At 38.6% G+C, this 21,033-nt stretch overlaps 1 protein-coding gene and 1 pseudogene across 26 annotated transcripts in view; one reads left to right on the forward strand and one right to left on the reverse strand.

Annotated features, from left to right (window-relative positions):
- Window positions 1-21,033, forward strand: part of NCOR1 (nuclear receptor corepressor 1) — a 156,959-nt gene that overhangs the window by 46,562 nt on the left and 89,364 nt on the right. For 17 of the 26 annotated variants that reach the window (XM_043583202.1, XM_043583204.1, XM_043583211.1 and 14 more), the window contains exons 5-10: window positions 1,567-1,749; window positions 11,000-11,113; window positions 16,703-16,759; window positions 17,560-17,612; window positions 17,946-17,972; window positions 20,070-20,136. In XM_043583202.1, the coding sequence (XP_043439137.1) occupies window positions 1,567-1,749; window positions 11,000-11,113; window positions 16,703-16,759; window positions 17,560-17,612; window positions 17,946-17,972; window positions 20,070-20,136 (501 nt within the window). The remainder of the gene's footprint in view (window positions 1-1,566; window positions 1,750-10,999; window positions 11,114-16,702; window positions 16,760-17,559; window positions 17,613-17,945; window positions 17,973-20,069; window positions 20,137-21,033) is intronic. The other 9 variants (XM_043583205.1, XM_043583206.1, XM_043583215.1 and 6 more) reach the window with 1 other exon arrangement.
- LOC122484762 lies at window positions 4,561-5,473 on the reverse strand (annotated as a pseudogene).

The raw sequence follows: 21,033 nt of genomic DNA on the forward strand, positions 1-21,033 counted from the left end.
ACATCTTAACAGCAGAAGCATGAACTACAGAGTTTGAATCGAGCAAAGATCGTAGGCTGATGGCAAATGATATTGGAGCTTCAATATATTATTACCTCTGTTAGAATTGTTACTGTTTTTGTTAATGCTCTGCATACAAAGTTGTACAGGTTTTAATAGCCACAATCCTATTTTCCCCAGAAGTTTTTTTTTTTTTTTTTTTTTTTTAAGTTTATTTACTTTGAGAGTGAGCGAGCGATAGCAGGGGAGGGGCAGATAGAGTGGAGGACAGAGGATCTGAAACAGGTTGTTTGCTGGCAGCACCAAGCCTGATGCGGGACTCGAACTCACAACCATGATGAGATCATGAGCTAACTTGAAGTTGGACACTTAACCAACTGAGCCCCGGGTCTTATATTTAGCATATACTATTACAGAATATGAGGTTTTTCAGAAATACACATATTTTAGCCACAATCTCTGTTCCAAGTTGTTTTGGAGCAACTATCCAAGTATAGTTGTGTGCATTCTTTGTTAGAACTACTGATTTCTCACACTCAGTCATTATATTCAATACTCTTAGGGCTGTATTGTCCTATGAACCATGCTCATTCTAGGGTTCTTAAAGCCTGCAGAAAACTAGTGACTTAATCCAAAATTTATCTTTGGGGCGCTTGGGTGGCTCAGTTGGTTAAGCCAACACTTCATCTCAGCTCAGATCTTGATCTCAGGGTAGTGAGTTCAAGCCCCTCGTTGGGCTCCATGCTGGGCACAGAGTCTACTTAAAAAACAAAAATTCATCTGCTTTACAGTATTGCTTATATCTTCACCTTAGACTGGAGATTAATAGCCTGTGTGTGTGTGTGTGTGTGTGTGTGTGTGTGTGTGTGTGTTGACAAGGTGGTTGGTTTTGGGTGGAGGGCTTTCATTCTGATTGGAGATGGAATGGAATGACATATTTGGCTTAATCGAGGTTATGTGCGCTGTAGCATGGGCAGATTTACCTGCCCTTTATAAAGGCAGGCCTAGGTGATAGCAACAAGAAAAGTGCTAGGTCATTTCTCTGACTTCCGTACCTGATTATTCGCCCTTGGAAAGTCTGAGAAGTTTTTGTTAGGAACTCTTGGCCGTATCACAGCTGTTAAGCTGGGTGGACACACAGCTTTTGCATGGAGTTTATGACTTTTCCAGCCTACAAGTTCAGACCTTTTGAAGAACCATCATAAGAAAATGGTTAAGAAACGGTATCTTCCTTTTTCATGATTGCATTACTGTTTCCCCAGATATTCTCTACGGTCTCAGTATTGTGACATTCAAGGCTATTCAGCCTTTTAGCCACCTCATTCTAAATAGCTTTTAGGATATTCAGAATAGTGAATGATATGTGTAGACCGTGATGTATAAACGTCAGTGGAGTGGAGTGTGTGTGTGTGCATGTATGAAAATTGCTCCTGTAGGTCACCAGCTAGAGAAATCGCATTTATGATTCTGCTGTGTCTTAAAATAGACTTGTTCAGCTAAGAGAATCTTGATGTTAATATTGGCTATTAGTGAGGAATAAATTGTTCTTGACTTTCTTCTCTAAAGGATCCAGCATTTGGAGGCAAACATGAAGCTCCATCCTCTCCAATCTCTGGGCAACCTTGTGGAGATGATCAGAATGCTTCACCTTCAAAACTTTCAAAGGAAGAGTTAATACAGAGTATGGATCGTGTAGACAGAGAAATTGCAAAAGTAGAACAGCAGATCCTCAAACTGAAGAAGAAACAAGTAAGTGTTTGATTTTACTGATATTTTATCGATATTCTAAGAACATACGTTTGTCTTTCTAAAGAAGATAATGCTGACTTTTCCATAGTTTTCAACTTTATATGAGTGGAATCAAGCCTGTATACTCTTTGACTTGCCTTTTTTCTTTTTCTTTTTCTTTTCTTTTTTTTTTTTTTGCTTTTACGTTTCCTGAGTTGCATCCATTCGTGTTCCCTGCTGTATTGTCTGACCGTGTGATTCCAGATAGCAAAACTTGTTTGTGCATTCTATTTTGGATCTTATTGGATGGGTTGTTCCTAGATTGTTGCTACTTCAGTGCCGTGGTGCTGTGTTTTTGGTTCACGTGTGAATAGATTTTCGTGGGCCCGTGCCCAGGAATGGCATTGCTTGACTCGAGAGTATGCGCTTCTCTGAGTGTGTATTAGATGATTCCGAACGTGCGAAAATGGCAGTGCCGTTGGCAACATGTACAGGTTCCAGTCTGTGCAAATGCTTGTCCTCACCTGATGAGTTTTTTGCAGTTGGATGTGAAATAGTTCTCCCTGAGGTTTTAATTTGAATGTCCTTGTTTAGGTATGAGAGCTGATTTTCATTTGTTCATGGGTTATTGGTGTTCCTTATGCGGATTGTTATTTTGTCATTTTTTTTCTTTTTTTATTAAAAAAAACACTTTTTTTTTTTTTAACGCTTGTTTACTTTTGAGACAGAGAGAGACAGAGCGTGAATGGGGGAGGGGCAGAGAGAGAGGGAGACAGAATCCGAAGCAGGCTCCAGGCTCCGAGCTATCAGCACAGAGCCTGACGCAGGGCTCGAACTCACGGACCGTGAGATCATGACCTGAGCCGAAGTCGGACGCTCAACTGACTGAGCCACCCAGGCGCCCCTTTGTCATTTTCTTAATTGTAGTATTTCCTAAAGTGTCTTGTCAGTTAATGCCTATGGCAGCTATGTCCTCATTTGTGGGTTGTCATTTTGATTTTTGGGGAAGGGAGGATGGAGGTTTTTGTATGTTTGTTTTGTTTTTTTTTTTTTTTGATACTGAAATTAAAAAAAAAATCACATAGCAGAATATTCATCCTTTGAAAGTATACAGTCTGTTGGCTTTTAATGTATTCATAAAGTTGTGCAGCTATCACCACTGTATAATTCCAGAGCATTCTTATCGCTTCAAGAAGAAACCACGTATCTGTTAGCAGTTACCCTCTATTTCCCCCTCTCGCTGACCCCTGGCAACCACTAATCTGTTGTCTATATGGATTTTTATCTGGACATTTTGGGTAAATAGAATCCTATAACATGTGTGACATTTTTTGTCTTGCTGCTTTCATTTAGCATGTTTTCAAGATTCATCCATGTTCTGTCTTGTATCAATACTTCATTCCTTTTTATGGCTGACTAAAAACTCCATTTCGTGGAGATACAATGTATTGTTGATTCATTCATCAGGTGGTGGACATTTGGGTTGTGTTCACATTTTGGCTGTTTTTGGCTATTATGAGTGCTGCTGCTATGACATTCATGTACACGTTTTTGTGTCGACATATATTTTTCTGTTCTCTTGGATATATACCCAGGAGGGAAATTGCTGGGTCCTTTGGTAAATCTGTGTTTAAATTTTTGAGGAATTGTGAGAATGTTTTCCGAAGTGGCTGCACCATTTTACATCCCCACCAGCAGTCTTTGAGGGATGGTTACACTTGCTCTACTTCCTTGGTAACACTTTTTTTTTTTTTTTTTTTTAACATTTATTCATTTTTGAGAGTGAGAGAGACAGAGCATGAGGGAGGGAGGGGCAGAAAGAGAGGGAGACTCAGAATCCGAAGCAGGCTCCAGGCCCTGAGCTGTCAGCACAGAGCCTGACGCGGGGCTTGAACTCACGGACCGCAAAATCATGACCTGAGCTGAAAGTCGGATCCCCAACCGACGGAGCCACCCAGGCACCCCTACACTTTTATTTATTTATTTATTTATTTATTTATTTATTTATTTATTTATTTATTTATTTATTACGTTTATTTCTGAGACAGAGAGAGACAGAGCATGAATGGGGGAGGGGCAGAGAGAGAGGGAGACCCAGAATCTGAAACAGGTAACAGGCTCTGAGCTGTCTGCACAGAGCCTGACGCGGGGCCCGAACCCACGGACCGCGAGATCATGACCTGAGCCGAAGTTGGACGCTCAACTGACGGAGTCACCCAGGCGCGCCTACACTTTTTTTTAAATAGCCATCCTAGTAAATGTGAAGTGGTATCTCCTTATGGTTTTGATTTTAATTTCCTCCTTAATGATTAATGGCAAATGCCCTTTCATGTGCTTGTTGGCCTTTTTGTGTATTTTCTTTAGAGAAACATCCAGATTCTTTCCCCATTTTTCAGTTGGGTTGCCTTTTTATGGTTGAGTTATAACAGTTCCTTACTCTGGATACGCAGATACGTGATTTGCAGATTATTTTCTCCCATTCTGTGAATTGTCTTTTCACTTTGCTGTTAGTGTCCTTTGGTGTAAAAAAGGTATTCCCCCCCCCCCCTTACTTGACTCATTTAAGTATTTATTGAGCAGCTAGGGAGATACGAAAGGTGATTAAAACATGGTCAAAGAGCGGAGTCAAATGCACAAGTCCCAGAAAGCAAAGTATAAGGTTCATTGGATCACAGCAGTCAGATGAAAGTGCTTTGGGAAATCAGGAGGGAGATTGCTTCCAGCCTGGAAGGGGGGTGTGGGTGGGTGGCAAACTGGGAACAGGGATTGAAATTAAAATAGAAAACTTTCGTCTAGATTGTTGATTCTCAGTAGAGACTATATTTGTCTCTCTTTTTCCTCTCCCCATCTTTGGGCTTAATTTACCAAGACCATTCAGCAAGCTTTTTCTAGACTTGCTTGCATTTTTGCTTTAATGTCTTCTACAGAAATAGATCCTTTTGCTGTTTTAAGACTTTTTTCCTCCTCCTTTTTTTTTTTTTTTAAAGGATTCATGACCTTTTGATCTTGGTGTTAATGATTTTGAGTCTTTTCCATCCCGGTGTGATAGTTTGGGGCCTTTTAGGCTGGAGTATTGAGTATAGATTTCTTCACTGGAGCTTTTTCCTCAGCCTCCTCATCCTCATCAGCCAGTTTCACTTTTTCTTCTGTGGACACTTGGCTGTGACGTACAGGGGCAGATCGCTTTCCAGATATGCTTAGGAGTTTCACACTTTCATCCTCCACAGCTCCGAGGTGCTGTCCACATGTGCAGGCCGTGAACTACATTTAGATCACAGGTGGTGGTATTTCAAAGCCCCCAAGGGAAAAACCATTGGCTGTACAGATGTTTCCAAGTTGCAGTGTTACTCCAGTTGAACCGCCTTCATAATTCATTGCCGCTGCTTCAACAGTGTGCAATTAATCTTTTGCATCGGCCCCCAAACTGACCATTCTTAAAGGTAGTTGGTGCTCATTCTCATCATAATCCATTTCAAAGTGATAATCTTTGGCCTCTGTTGGCCTCACAACTGAAAAGATATTTCTGGGGCCTCACGGGGTTCATGTCTCTGTCCACTGAACCTTCTGTGGGGTGGGAATCTTGTGTGGGACAGGGGGCAGCCAGAGGTAAATGACTCCTGTTCCAGAGAACAGCCGTGTAGGACTGAATCACACCGGGCCAAAAGGTTTTAATTGTGAGGAAGCCCGGTTTATTTTTTCTTTCATTGCTTGAGCTTTTGTTGTCCTGTCCAGGAAACTGATGCATAATCCAAGGTCCCACGAGGATTTATTCCTATACTTTCTTCTGTAAATTTTATTGTTTTAACTCCGATATTTAGGTCTTTGAGCCTAACTGTGTTTTTGGTGAACGGAATTTGTTTATATTTTATATGAGACTACCCTGGGATCATTAAAATAGTTGACTAGTTGTCTTTTTCAAATCTTCATAGTTTTGCTTTTTACATTATTCTTAATCCACCGAAAATTGACTTTTTCATGTCTGTCTCAAGGTAGGGGGTCGCATCTATTCTGTTATCTATGGATAATTGCAAAGTTCGTCCTTTCCCAACTGCCCTGCCATCTTACCTCTATTATAATTCAAGTTTACATCTATATATGTGTTGATTTCTGGGTTTTGAAAATTCTTATTTATTGCCCTCTTCGCGGTATTCATGCAGAAATACAATATATATTCTCCTAACTACTAGAGCTTTATAATAACTCTTTTTTTCCAGTGAGGTAAGCCCTACTTCTAACGGCATGTTTTAGCTATTTTAAATTTTTTACAATCTCATGTAACTTTTAGAATCCCACTTTTTGGTTCTCCAGAACATCTTTTTGGAATTTTCATTGGAATCATATGGAATACAGAGATCAATTTGGGAAGGATGAAATCTTTATGACATTGAGTCTTCCAATCCATGAACATGGTGTATCCATTTATTTAGGATGTCTTTCATGTTTTGTTACTTTCTGTCCATAAACAGTCTATATGCCTTGCATTTAATTAAACTCTAGGCACTTTATATTTTTGATGCTCTTATTAATAATATATTTTTTAAATTACATTTTTTGGTTGCCTTTGACATTTTTATATAGACCAGAAGTCTTCCTAAATTATCCTTTTATTGCTGATTTCTTATTTGTAGATTCTTCATATCAGTAGTTAACAACAGCAGTAGCAACACAGTTTTGTTTCTCCTTTCCAGTCCTTAAACCTTTTTCTTAATCAAAAAAAATTTTTTTAAGTTTATTTTTGAGAGAGAGAACAAGAGAGAGCCTGTGTGTGTGTGTGTGTGTGTGTGTGTGTGTGTGTGTGCGCGCGCGCGCGCAAGCAGAGGAGGGGCAGAGAGAGGGGGACAGAGGATCCAAAGTGGGCTGTGCACTGACAGTAGAGAGCCTGATGGCGGGGCTTGAGCTCACAATCTGTGCCATCATGACCTGAACTGAGGTTGGATGCTTAACCAACTGAGCCACCCAGGTGCCCCTTTTCCTTACTTTTCTATTGCTTTATTGCTCTGGTTAGGACTACAATACAGAGTCGAAAGTGGTATTCTTGTTCTTTTCTACTTTTAGAAGAATACCTTTACTTTTTGCCACTGATTTTGATGTCAGTTTTTTTAGACATCTTTCATCAGGTTGGGAAATAACTGTTGGATTCTAGTGTGCTAAGAGTTAAACAAAAATAATTTTTTTTAATGTTTATTTTTGAGAGAGAGAGCACGAGCAGGGGAGGGGCAGAGAGAGAGGGAGACACAGAACCTGAAGCAGGCTCCAGGCTCTGAGTTGTCAGCACAGAGCCTGACGTGGGGCTCGAACTCATGAACTGTGAGATTATGACCTGAGCTGAAGTCGGACCCTTAACTGACTGAGGCACCCAGGCGCCCTAGTGTGCTAAGAGTTTTAAATGATGAGGGAATGTTGAATTTTATCAGATACTTTTTTTCCCTTTAAGTTTGTTTATTTCGAGACAGAGACAGCACGAGCAGGGGAGAGGCAGGAAGAGAGGGAGAGAGAGAATCCCAAAGCAGACTGCGCTGTCAGCACAGAGCCCGACACGGGGCCTGAATCCACGAACCATGAGATTGTGACCTGAGCCAAAGTTGGACACTTAACTGACTGAGCCACCTGGGCACCCCGAAAGTTTATTTATTCTTAGGCAGAGAGAATGCCAGTGGGGAGGGGCAGAGAGAGAGGAAGAATCTAAGTAGGCTCTGCACTGTCAGCACAGAGCCCGTGTGGGGCTTGAACTCATGAAACCGTGAGATCATGACCTGAGCTGAAAGCAAGAGCTGGACAGTTAACCAGCTGAGCCATTCAGGTGCCCCCCGGTTCTCAGTTTTTATCCGGTGTAGTTTTAGTCTCTTATTTTAGGCTTATAGAAGTTTATAGTTGTTGTTTTCCTGGTCAGTGAAACCTTTTATTGTAAGGCAATGACATTCTATCTCTTGTAATGCTTTTTACCATAAAATTTGTTCTGCCTGGTTTTGACATAATTAGATCAGCATTCTTTTGGTTGATATTAGTTTGTCTTGTTTCTTCCCTTTACTTTCTGTGCTTTAAGGTATAGCTCTTATATATGTATATAGCTGGGTTTTGTTTTCTATCTACTCTGACAACCTGTCTTTCCACAGGATAATTTACTTCTTTTAACCTGATTATGATGATTGGTAATATCTCAATTGTTTTTATTATATACTGTTGTCCTGTCTTTTTTATGGTTTCTTGTTTGTTTTTTTCTAATCCTTATCTTGGATTGATTATTTGTCTTACTACATTTTCTTCTACCCCTCTAGTTTGTATTTCATACACTATTTTATATTGTTTATAATGGCTCCCCTCAAACTTACCAGCCTATTTAACTTGAAGCCTAAAATTAAATTAGTATCTTAATCATACTCGAGAAGCAAGGGGACATAGAACTTCTCCAGTCCTTTCTCTTTTCTCCCAGCTTTTATGATACTTTTGCCATTTTTTTCTAGTTCTTCCTTGTTTTATTTCAAGCACCAAAGACATTATTTTATACAGTCAGTGTTATTTAGGTTTATCCACTTGTCTGTCATCTTATTTGCTCATCATTCCCTCTTGCAAGACAGATCTTCCTTGTGGGGTTGTGTGTTTCTGCTTGAAGAACATCCTGCAGAATTTCCTTTAGTGAGGATCCATTAGTTGGCAGATTTAGTATTTAGTTGTGGAGACCTAAATGTCTTTTATTTATGCCATTTATTGAAAGGTGTTTTTATTTGGTATTTAGTTCTTTTGTACCAGCACACTGTCTTCTGGCTTCCACTGTTAAGACATTGGCCCTTGGTCTAATTTTTATTCTTTGTGGATAGTGTGCATCTTTTCTCCGGCTGCCTTTAATATCTTTGTGTGCTGTTGTTTTTATTATGATGTATTAGGAGTGGGTTTTTGCTTGTATTTTATTTATTTATTTATGTTTGGAGAGGGGGGGCGGGTGAGAGAGTGGGCAAGACAGAGAATCTTAAGCAGGCTCCACACCCGTGTGGAGCTGTAACACAGGGCTAAATCTCATGACCAACTGTGAGATCATGACTTGAGCCGAAATCAAGAGCCAGATGCTTAACCTACTGTCCAGCTTAAGATTCATTGGGCTTCTTGAATGTGTTAGTTTTTAATCCGTTCTGGAAAATTCTAAGCCATGATCTTTTTTTTTTTTTTTTTTTTAAACAAAATCCTTTCCTGTGGTTTCTTTGTTCTCTTCTCAAATTCCTGTTAGATACAACATCTTATCACTCTTGTGTTCTATGTCTTTTTATTGTTTTTTTCTTTCCCAGTTGGTTGCTTCTTTGGGCTTCACTGTGGGCAGTTTCTTCACTTCTGTTTTTCAGTTTGCATTTCTCTTTTCAGTTATATCTAATCTGTCAAATATATCTTTAGTTTCACTAATTTTTGTTGTTGTTGTTGGAATTTCTTTTAGGCTAATTTTTAAATCTCATGTAAAAAAGATTACCTTGCTTTAAAACAATGTTAAACAGTCTTCTTTATCGAGTCCTGTTAAATTTATAATAATGTGTCTGACAGTTCTTTTAAGTCTTAGTGGGTCTGATTCTGCTGGGTTGGTCTTATCTGGTCTTTTCTTTAGTTTGTTCACTTGTAAAATTGCAATAATACAGTTAACAACACCAGCTACTTTATGTGATGGTTGTATGAGTTGTGATCATGAATATATTGTTGAATTTAATGTGGCATATAGTAAATGCTCAATGATGTGTAACCCATTATCATAATTAAAAAATATATTGCATGACCATTATGAGGTGTATAGGAACTACAAATTTTATTGAGAAATGTAAAGAAACATAACATAGATGCATAGAAACACAGTGTTAATAATGTTAATTAATAATGTTAATACCATTAACACACAAAATTGTGTATGTTTTATACAATTCAACAAAAATTCAACTAAATATGTTAAATTTGCAAAATTATTATAAACCTCTTGTATGAAAGAACAAAGTAAGTGAGGAAAAGTTTATATTTTTTGTTTCGTTTGTTTTTAGTCTTCCTGTTACAATGGTTTTGTCCTGGGGCTACTTCAGCACTCAGAACAAAATGGGATTTCTGGAAGTTGGTTTTTTCCTTTCTCCACACCTACTTAACAGGGACCCTCAAAGAAGGCTTCTGAGCAAAGCCAAGAAAGAATGGTTGAGGAACTTAACCCCATAAACATGATCTCACAACTCCAGATATCTGTCTTTTACTTATAAAGATAGCAGCCTGCAAAAGTACTTTGAATTCCAAGGTGGAAGTGGTCCTTGAAGCTTGTCTCTTGGAGGAATTTTATCCTTAGGTTGGGTGTGATCTGACCTAATTGACTAGGAGTCTTGATCTGTCTTCGTAGCACAGTTAAAATTTTCCTCTAGGTTTTAGTAGACATAACATCTTCACCCAATGTCTTTTCTGTCGTCTTAGCCAGTAAACTTATATTCACAAGACTAATCCTAGAGCATTTACTAGGTGTCAGGCCCTGGCTTAAGTGCTGAAAAATAAAAAGCAGTGAACCAAGCAAAGTCTCTGCTTGCTTCAGTAATAATTGTAGGTAATATTTATTGACTATTTATAGTTGTAATGTGCTTGATATATATTATTTAATTTTCTCCAAAGTCTACCTGATAGATAGGGTTAATGTTTCTACTTTACATATGAGTGGCTTATATATTTGTTCAGGATTGAAGAAGTTGAGACCTAGAAAGGACCCTAGGATCACAGTGCTCGTAAGAGTCGACCCGAAGACTCAAACTCAGGCAGAGTAATGCAGATAGCTTTCTGTTTTGTAACTGTACCCAAACTTGTAGTTTTGCCAGGGCCTCTCGGCTGCAAAATACAAAGGCTGAGCATGGTCCTGTTCTGAGTTGAGGATTAATCTGTAAGTGCTGTGCGGCCCTACTCTTCCTGTCAGATGTTAGCGCACACTGTGGATCTGTAACACATAAAAGTGTTTTTTCCTGTGTTACAAAAGGTCATTGTGATGGAGGTATCTGGGGTAGCTTCATATGTTTAGTTTCTCTTGGGTTTTTTTGCTTTAAATTTATCAGAATTCAAATATACAAGGATTTCTCTAATGATTATGTTACTTAGTTCTTAGTCAAAATAAGTCTGATTGGATTTGTTAGAACCCTTGGGTCCATTAGACCCTAGTAGATTAAGAGGTTACCCTATAGATTCAGCAAAACATTGCTCAGTAGCATGTGTTATCTCTGGCGATTAATTACTGGTAGGGGTGACGTACATCAGATGCCTGATTCTTTCTTTCTGGGTCTCTTAGCAACAGCTCGAAGAAGAAGCAGCTAAACCTCCTGAGCCTGAGAAGCCTGTGTCCCCTCCTCCCGTGGAGCAGAAACACCGAAGTATTGTCCAAATTATTTATGATGAGAATCGGGTAAGCTCCTGCCATTTCTTACGACACACAGGCCTTTAAAAGCACTTGACTGTGCCTTGTAAAATTCTCATTGTGTTCTGTGGTAATGTTAATTGTCTTAAAACCTGATTTCTGTCATAATTTTTAATGTTCTTAAACTTTGACTAAAGCTTGATGTTTTTTCCTTATAGACCAAAAAAAAGTTGATTGCTGTGTCTTAAATTAATCTTTCACTTATATACTATATTGCATAAATGTTAATGAGAATATAATTTTATCAACTAAGTCTCTCTCCTATCATATAAAATTGGCAAGCAAGTTTGTAGCACGTAATGCGAAACAAGGCATTATTCTGTAGTTTTTCACTTTATAAGGGACATTTGATGCCAAATACTGATACCATCCTATTAGAGATGGGTCATTGGATATGGAAATAATGTGCATTATCAGCTTTAGAATTGATAGCTGGGCTCTAGTTTGAATCTTAATAAAGTGTGAGGCCAGTGGCTTTTAGGTAGACTTTGCTATTTTAAAACAATTTTTCCTTTCATATTCATAATTAAAAGTATTCATTGATTTAGGGAAGCCAGGCCTCAATTCTGTGAGTAACTTTGTAATGTCAAAGTTAGTTTGGGGCTGGAATCCAGCCCAGAAAGCTAGCAGTTAAATGGAAATTGATTTCACCGTAATATAAAGCAAACTTTCCAACAGAGCTGATTAACACTGGGCTTCCAGAAGTTCCCAGTCTAAAAAAGAATATGGTTTAAGTACTGCTGCAGAGAGTCAGCTTGTGAGCTGAAGATGATCGATCATAAGGTAGAAGTTGAGATTGTTGTTTCAGTTGATTTACTTTGTAGTGAGTGGAGTCATCAGGATCAGTACATTTTACACAGGCAGCCTACGACTTTATAATAGCCTAGGTCCTAAAGGAAATTGGCCTTCAGAAGGGCAACTGTGAATTGTTACATACACACTTATGAGAATAATCTTAGACTGAGATATACATGTATGTGTGTGTATTAGATAGGTACCTGAAAGTCATCAAATACATAAAACTTAGGATAATGGTAAGTGTCACAGGCAGGTAAAAACATGGCAATTTATATTATTTTCTTGGCTGAGTGCAAAATTAGTCCAATTTATTGAATGGACAGAGCAATCTCATTGAAGATCTATTTGAATATCTATTCAGAAAGGATGAATGGCAGTAAATGAAGTGAGTGACGAGAGCGGCCTTGTCTTTTGCCGAAAGGGGCAGTGACTCTGGTCAGGCAGAGATGTGGCCCAAGGTTGACAGGTGCTCCCTTGTTTAAGGAAAGCTGAGAAGATGGAGTTTTATGTGGAATCCCCTGCTTTTTAAAAAATACTCTGCGGAAGAATAAAACACTTTTGTGGACTGATGGGCTTCATGGCCAGTTTATGACCTCAGAGATAAAGTAAATAGGGATTGGAGCTAACAGTGGAAGAGAATCTTGGAAAATAAAATGTTGACTTCTTAGTGTGAGTCAGTTTTCAAAGAAGTTGAATTCAGTGATTTTTTTTTTAATTAAAAAAATTTTTTTTAATGTTTATTTTTGACAGAGAGACAGAGCATGAGTGGGGGAGGGGCAGAGAGAGAGAGGGAGACACAATCCGAAGCAGGCGCTGGGCTCTGAGTGGCACAGAGCCTGACGCGGGGCTCGAACTCCCAGACCGCGAGATCATGACCTGAGCCGAAGTTGGACGCTCGACCAACTGAGCCACCCAGGCGCCCCCAGTGATATTTTTTAATTGATTGAATTTCTTAATTAGCCTTGTCATTATTAGTGAATTCTCTGGTTGCCTGACTAGGATGTGAGGACCGAATACTATTGAGCAAGATCTGATGGAGAGTTTACCTTGTGTTCAATTTTTATATATATATATGCTTTCATTACTTTGTGCAGTAAGTGTTTCTTGGTGCCCAGCGACAAAGCTGAAAACTTGCAGACCTCTTCTTTCCCCTGTAGCACGTGTGTATTCAGATTCGTTGTGCATTGTCTGAAGAATAGAAGAACGACCAAACTTCTTGAGATCTTGGTATTAGACTCGTGGTGAAGGTTCTTTTTCACTCATAGTAACTGTGGAAATCCTCTTTTTACAAATCTCTTCTTTCTGATTGCCCTGCTACTAGTCTGCAGCCGTGGTGGATTCGGAACAGAGGTTCCTGGAGGGGAAGCCACGAGAGCGCGACTGGGCTCGGAGCCCAGGCTTTCTCACTGCTGCCTCGCCATGCTGCCTTGTGTAAGGCCTTTGCGGCTTTTTTAGCTTTCTTTAATGAATGACCTTATCTGTTTTGACACCGGAGGAAAGGAGAAATGGGTGAAGGCAAGGAGACATTTCTCTCTTGTTCCTTTTGTGGCAGCAGTCTACACTGGGAATTAAGCCTAATGTGGCTTAAGAGATGGGGGCCATTATCTTGTATTAGGCCTCTTTGGTTTCTTTAGAAAGTTAGTGGGAGGGGGGCACCTGGGTGGCTCAGTCGGTTAAGGGTCCAACTTCAGCTCAGGTCATGATCTCATGGTTCGTGGCTTCGAGCCCTGCATTGGGCTCTGTGCTGACAGCTCAAAGCCTGGAGCCTGCTTCAGATTCTGTGTCTCCTTCTTTCTCTCTGCCCCTCCCTTACTTGCACTCTGTTTTTCTCTCAAAGTTAAATATTTAAAAAAAAAAAAAAAAAAAAAAAAAAAAGTTACTGGGAGGAAGAAAACTACCCAAAAGTGACTGTTTAATTTGAAAATTGGTTTCCTGAGAGAAAAATTTTCTTGCATCATATTTAAACTTTAGACCGAGATTTATTTAGTCTCTAAACAGACTCTTCTCCTGGGCTGTTTTTAACAGTTCAATTTGCTGTTACCCTCCCCAGTTGTAGGATCCAAAAATATTTATAAATGCTCTAATTTCAGAATTACAATACATACAGAGAAGGGTATGCATGGAGTATAGTTCTCAGAAACAGCTCGGTTATATTTTGTTCGCGTGACTTGCAAGTTAAAGTGACAACAGATGAAAGAAAGAGATCGAAAGTAGAAAGTATACTCCGTGCCAGCAACCTCTAGTCACCTAGGCCTGTGTCCTGGGAAGTCTCTGTTTCCCTCTCTCGGACACGCTGTAGGTTTGGTTAACTAACGAGGAGCATCATCCCCTCCTCCTAAATCGTGGTCTCCCTCCTCCTTTGGCAATAGCTTATTTGAGCCCTCATCACTCACATAAATGGTGACTTTTCCTTCCTTCAGTCTTTTTTCTTTCTAACCAGTCCTTCATATTTGAGTCCTCTTACATGATTCTCGAAATAAAACCTTTTGATTATTTCCCACCCTCTGCAGAATAGCCCAGACTTTTTATCAGTGTCAACATGCCTGCCTGCCTGCCTGCCTGGCCGTTGGCCCGGTCCTCCTTTCTTAAAGCTGTCCTACCAGAATAGCTTTGAAAGTTCCATTGAAGTGTCAGTACCTTTATCCCAGGATGTTGCCTCTGCCTTCGGGCATCCCAGTGTCTTGTCTTTCTCGTCTATTGAGTGCGCTCGTGCTTCAAGACCCTGGCTCAAGTATCATTTTCCCTATGAAGATTTTCAGGACCTCTTCTCCTCCTCCTTTTTGTTGTTTTCTCGGTACCTAGCAAACACCTGGCATACAGAACGTATCAACATGTTTGAAGAATTAAGTACTTCTGTCTATAGACTTAGACTAAAAATTACAGTATGGAAATGTGAGGGTTTTAAATTAAAATGTTGGTCTGCCAGACTTGATAGGTTAATATGTTCTTAGCAATTAAGCCAACGTGAAGTCAAATATTTAATAAAACTTCGCAAAACTTAAATCTTGGGTTGCAAACATCTTAAATACCAGCTTTTAAAATTAGCTCTGGAAAGGTGAGTGCCAGATAGGATACTAGTATTTGCCAGAATGTCGCTCTGTGTCTTTTGTGTGTGGTTCCACTTAGCCTGCCCGTTCTGGGTATGGACTAACAACACACAGCCCCTTGAGGGAGCGAAGTGAAGGCACTCCTGGCTGGCTCCGTCAGTAGAGTATGTGGCCCTTGATCTCGGGGTTGTGAGTTTGAGCCCCATGTTAGGTGTAGAGATTACTAAAAATAAATTAATAAACTTAAAAAAAAAAAAGCAAATTTAAAAACTGGTGAAGTGTTGGGTCTCGAGAAAGTTAGTTGCGGGTGCAACTAAATTTCCAAGTTTATCATCTGTGATGATGTTCTTTGCATGCTATTTAATATATGCCTAAAGCTAATAAATTTGAATTTCGTGATAATTACATTTTGACTTCTTGAGTTAGTTACCTTAGGACAGTGATTTGTTCTCAACTGGAGGCTGTTTTGGTTGTTACAGCTTGGAGGATAGACAGAGTGCTACTGGCATCTAGTGGGATACTGCTAAATATCCCACAGTGCCTAGGCACAGTCCCCAGAACACGCATCTGGCCCAAATAGTGCCAAGATTGACAAATCCTGCCTTAAAACTATCTATAGAAGTACGATCTGCTATGCAAATTTAATGGAGTTTTATAGTTTTATATTTGACATTATTGATATATTTATTTTTCATCTTAATAACCTTTCAGTTTCCTGGAGTTTGGAAAGTGCATGACACTGTTTTGTGCTTCCTGCACTAGTTGTTTTCACATAACATATATGAAATAAATACTTGATTTTGATTGATAAATGAGATGAAAAGGAGAATGTTTATCTTAAGGAAACATCTTTGTACTTGGGGAATACTGATGAATATCCATTCCCACTTGTGTGCCCCATCAGAAACCCTGCAGAGTCTCCCAGCAGCAAATACATTGAGGTGGGTGGGGGTCTGTGCAGCCGACAGGGAGCCATTGTTAGCAACTGGAATGTGTTGGCTGAGAACCATTGACGTGTTTGGTAGTCCTACAATTCCAGTTTTAACATCTTCAGCATCGAATTTGTTATATTTCATTTGTCCATTCAAGGATGATTTCTATTAGATGGCACATCGGCCTAGATCATTTTACTTTTGAAAATGGACTGTAAAAAAATGCATAATTCAAAAAAATATGTAATTCAGCATTTATTTACTACTGAACACTTGTGTAATTCAAACTAGTTGTTTCCTCTGTTCAGTTATTACCAAGGTTTTCTTGTAACTAGAATATAAGCTCATAATAAGCTTTTCTTCCAAGAGATCAATTTGGCTAACACCAGTAAAGACTGGTGACTTTATGGTATTTTATGTTTTAAAATTTTTATTCATGACAGTCCGAGTCGAAGTGTTGAGGGGCTCATTTCTAGTAGTGGATCTGTGTTCCTTCTGCCTAGAATCTTGAGATCTGTTTTCTGTTAAGAACTTAACGAGTCTTCAGGTATTACTTTGAGTACAAATGTGAAGTACTGACTGAATTTTGTGAGGAAGCTATGAAAATGAAAGAGGATATTTCAGCCAATCACGTGACAAGAATATTTGGAAATATAGAAAAGTTCAACTCTAGAGTAGTCTCAGAGATAAAGTAAATAGGGATTGGAGCTAACAGTGGAAAATACTAAATTGGTAGTGATTTTGCACCCAGGTAATACAATTTTTTTAATTGTATAATATAATGATGTCTTTATCTGTAGAAAAAAGCAGAAGAGGCTCATAAAATATTTGAAGGTCTTGGCCCAAAAGTGGAACTGGTAAGTAAGAGATTTCTTTTTCTTTTTTTTTTTGATGTTTATTTTTGAGAGAGAGAGAGAGAGAGAAAGAGAGAGAGAGTGAGAGAGCAAGCATGAATGAGGGAAGGGCAGAGAGAGAGGGAGACACAGAATCTGAAGCAGGCTTCAGGCTCTGAACTGTCAGCACAGACCCCAATGTGGGGTTTGAACTCAAGAACCTCGAAATTATGACCTGAGCCGGAGTCAGATGCCTAACCAACTGAGTCCCGCCCCTGGCACCCCAAGAAATTTCTTTTTTCACATTGAGTGTTTTTTTTGTAATTTTTCTTGAGATAAGATGGAATATAGTCTGTCTACTTTAGAATGAGGGGGATGTGGCTGGGCAGTATGTTGAAAATAACGCCATATAAACTTGGTTACCTTTGCAGAAGTATTATCCTGGGCTTTTTTTTTTTTTTTTTTTTTCCTCCCTGAGGAGCCATTTAATCACGCCAGGTAAAGGCAGGAAGAAGTGAGAACAGAAATAGAAAGCTCTTTGGACCATGTGTTCTTCTTTGCCTTTGAGATTAAAAATCTGAATAAATGTATTTCCTGTGGGCTACAGTGGATTTATAAACATTTTTACAGTAGTCCCATTAATAGGAGATAGGGTAAAGAGAATTGTTCAGGGAACCCCGAAGTCTGGAGGTTTTGGTAGGGCATGTGTTGTGTAGGCCCATGAGTACTTCACCTTGGATTGTGTTAAAATATAAGTTGTTTCTTTGTATTTTCATAGACATGTGTACAACACTTTGTATGTAAATATTTGATTTATTTTATAGCCACTCTATAACCAGCCATCAGATACCAAGGTGTATCATGAGAACATCAAGACGTAAGTATTTATCATCTTTGGAGTTCTTCAGTTAAAGACCATATATTCTATAAAGAGATCATTTTGATGTTATCTGCTGACATATTATTATAATATAGTGTAGGTGTGTTTTAGATTTGTGTAATTTGCTGTCGTTTTACTATATGTTATCTTCCTCTGGCTTCTTGGGGGTTGGGGTAACAGCTTTGAGTTTCCGAGGCCAAAAAATGAAATAAATTATTGCATACAACTAGCTGGTTTTATGATCTGCTAGTAAAAAAGGTGAATACTTAACATTGAAATGGCTTACCTTGAGGCTTGAATTTTTTGCCTCCTGTTTTGTCTTTTTTTCAGTGGAGTACCTGCAAGGCGCATGATGAAGTAAGATAATGAAGCTTTTTCATTTAAGACTAGTGATGACACCGTCCCCCACCAAGCCACATCTGCCATTGCAAAGTAGAAGTGCCACGGATCATTTTATCATTATTCAAAATCCTATTCTAGGGAAATCCCTTCCATGACTCTTGCTAATGACGGTATTTGTAGACCCTTCTGCCATTTAATGTCCTGGTGCCTTGGAAGCGCTCTGTCACCTCACGTGGGTGAGGAGACTGCTCCACAATGTAGTTTGCTTAGCCTTGCTCATCCTAGATACCAGGCCTTTCTGGATGCAGATTCTGGAATAAGAGCATAAGTGAAAAGAAAACCTAATTTCTCGATCTGATTGAAGTAAGAGAGGAAGCTAGATAGGTATCTTTTTTTTTTTTTTTTAATTATCCTACTTTAAGAGAATTGAGGTGAATGATTCTTAGTTTATAACGAAAATGTGATATTTCTACTTTATGTTTTATTAAGGATAATAATCGGAACATTTTAATTATCTGCTAGTACAGTTACTGATGAGCACATTGCTATTTATATATCATCTCTATATTTTTTCTTTTAAAACCTTTCTTACTGAGAGTATGTGCAGTAGTTGACTACTTTGCAGAATTGGTGGCAAATATAATTTGCATGGTAGTATGCATGAAAAAAATTGAAATTTGAATACTTTTAACTTTTGTTAAGTAAGTGGTTTATAATGATAGTCATGTAACTTAGAATTTTTCTGTGAGATGCTACTGTGGTCTTGACCGCCCTTAGAAGTAGGTTTAGGCAAAACTCATAAAATATACCTTGTTTTGAAACTGTTTAGCTGTTTTAACATTTTTTGAAAGAAGAATAGCAGATAAAATCTAGTTGGCTACCGTTAATGATATTTTTCCCCCCCAACAAAGCTTCAGTTACGTTTGTGTTCTGTCTTTTCCCCGCTAGTATTAGCTGGAGAGCAGCTCTGTCTGATTTATTTCATGTTGTCTACACTGCCCCACTACAGTGCTTAGCACACTGTCCTGGGATGGGTTACTGACTGGCTGACTTCTTCACTTAAATCCTAGGAAACCTTTTAAATTATGTTTATTGATTGTCATGTGCTTTTGAGTAGCACATAATTAAAATGAGAGCAAACTGAGTTTATGGTAGCACTTGTGTACGTCAGCTTGGGAGATAATTGTTTACTCAGCTGCATGCATCCATATGAATCGTGTGGTACCTCTTCTCTCATCGCCGTCATTTGCTTTGTATGAAATAGCAGATATACCTTTTAATAATTCTTTTCATGTCTTGGCTACTTTCCCATATAGCCAGCTCCTGACTGTCCATGCTAATTTGAGTGGAGCCAGTGTCACTGTTAGTCCCGAGTGGCAGATAATCCAAAAAATTACTTCTACTTGCCTTGGCTTTGTATTTATATTTGAATAATCAGCTTGAAATCCTTTCTGGAAGTAGGTGGGGTATAACTATTTATATTTGAACCTGCATGTCATTGTTTTTGAAGATCGCAATGCTTCACATTTAAAAAGTGTGTAACTGTTTCATTAAGATGCAAGAGAAGTCTTCCTGTCTTGTGCCATTGCCCTCCATGACTTCTTAGAGTGGATTATATGTCATTTCTGTGACTGAAGGAAATCTTCTGTGTCAAGCAGAAGTCCCCTCTCTCTTTGTGGGTGTACGTTCTCCTAGAGGGGAGATCAGCACCATACCTGGGGCAGGGAGGTAACTTTAAAAGCTTCTCCTTCTCTTCTACCTCCCCTCCTCTAAGAGCGCACAAAGACGCTTAGATCACCAGAGATCTTAAGAAGAATCAGTAACTGTGTAATTATAACTTGAAAATGTTTGCCTTATACTTGGATGTCATAATTGAAAATGAACTATTTGTATAAAATCTTGCTGTAGAGTGGGAGGAATTTTAGTCAGTTCTAATTATTGCAAAAGTCTTATTTTGCAGGGTGAAAAAATTAAGATTAACTTTGATTACATCAGATATTCCTAAGTGATCTTTGCTTGTTTTTCAGTGTCTCTGAAAAAAAAAAAAAAAAGTGATGCATTATTAAGTTGTGCTTTTTCTTAATGTCATACAACCATATTTTTCTCTTCTAGAAACCAGGTGATGAGGAAAAAACTCATTTTATTTTTTAAAAGAAGAAATCATGCAAGAAAACAAAGGGTGAGGTCCTATCCTTTAACTGAAATTTGTACAACTTTCCCATTCATGCTCATGTAGGCATTTGCTTTCCCTTTATTAGTGAGAGTGGCTCTTGATGATATTTGAGAGAAGGTGCTGATGTAGAAAGTAACTGGGTAGAACTTAAATACAAATGTAATCCTAGCAACATTTGACATTTAATGTCATTATCAAATTAATTTCTTTGGCCATCCGTGTCTAGCATTTTCATCTAGTCAAAATAAAGAAAATGGTGAGTAGTTAAAAAAGAATATGAGAGAACTAGGACGTTCTACATTTAGTCTCTTAAACCCTCAAACAAATGTGGGTAAGTTACGGTCATGCTAAGTAGACATTACTGTTCGTTCTTACTAGGAACCGGGTCAGCTAAAGTTCAGCTTTTTGAAATTCACATACTTTTTCATATTTATCATATGACTCGCAGTCCAGAAGTTTGGTGGTTATGATCTTCATGGAAATGAAGTTACAGAAAATACAATGCCAGAATACCACTTTCCGCAATGTGTTCGTACTCAATTTAGGCACACTTGATTCGTTGAAATTCAGTTGCTTAGCAAATAGATGATGTCCTTTAATTCACATCAGAAATGAACTGTGTACCCTATATTTAATGACATGACAGTTTAATGAATTGTAAAGCTCAAGAGTCAGCAGCTTTTACTTGATCTATAACTTCTAATGAAATTTGTCAGTCTGGTCCTTCAGATACTATCTGAAATTACTGGGGGTTTTTTTTGGTGGGGGGCAAAATCATATAAATATTAACTAAGAAATTAGCTAAAGTATGTTTTTCCTCCCAGTAATTTTGTTGTAATTATGGTAATTGCTAAATTCGCTGCCTGGTGATACAAACATAGAAGCATAGGCTTTGTTTTTTCG

The sequence above is a fragment of the Prionailurus bengalensis genome, chromosome E1, assembly GCF_016509475.1.
Source record: "Prionailurus bengalensis isolate Pbe53 chromosome E1, Fcat_Pben_1.1_paternal_pri, whole genome shotgun sequence".
NCBI classification, from domain to species: Eukaryota; Metazoa; Chordata; class Mammalia; order Carnivora; family Felidae; genus Prionailurus; species Prionailurus bengalensis.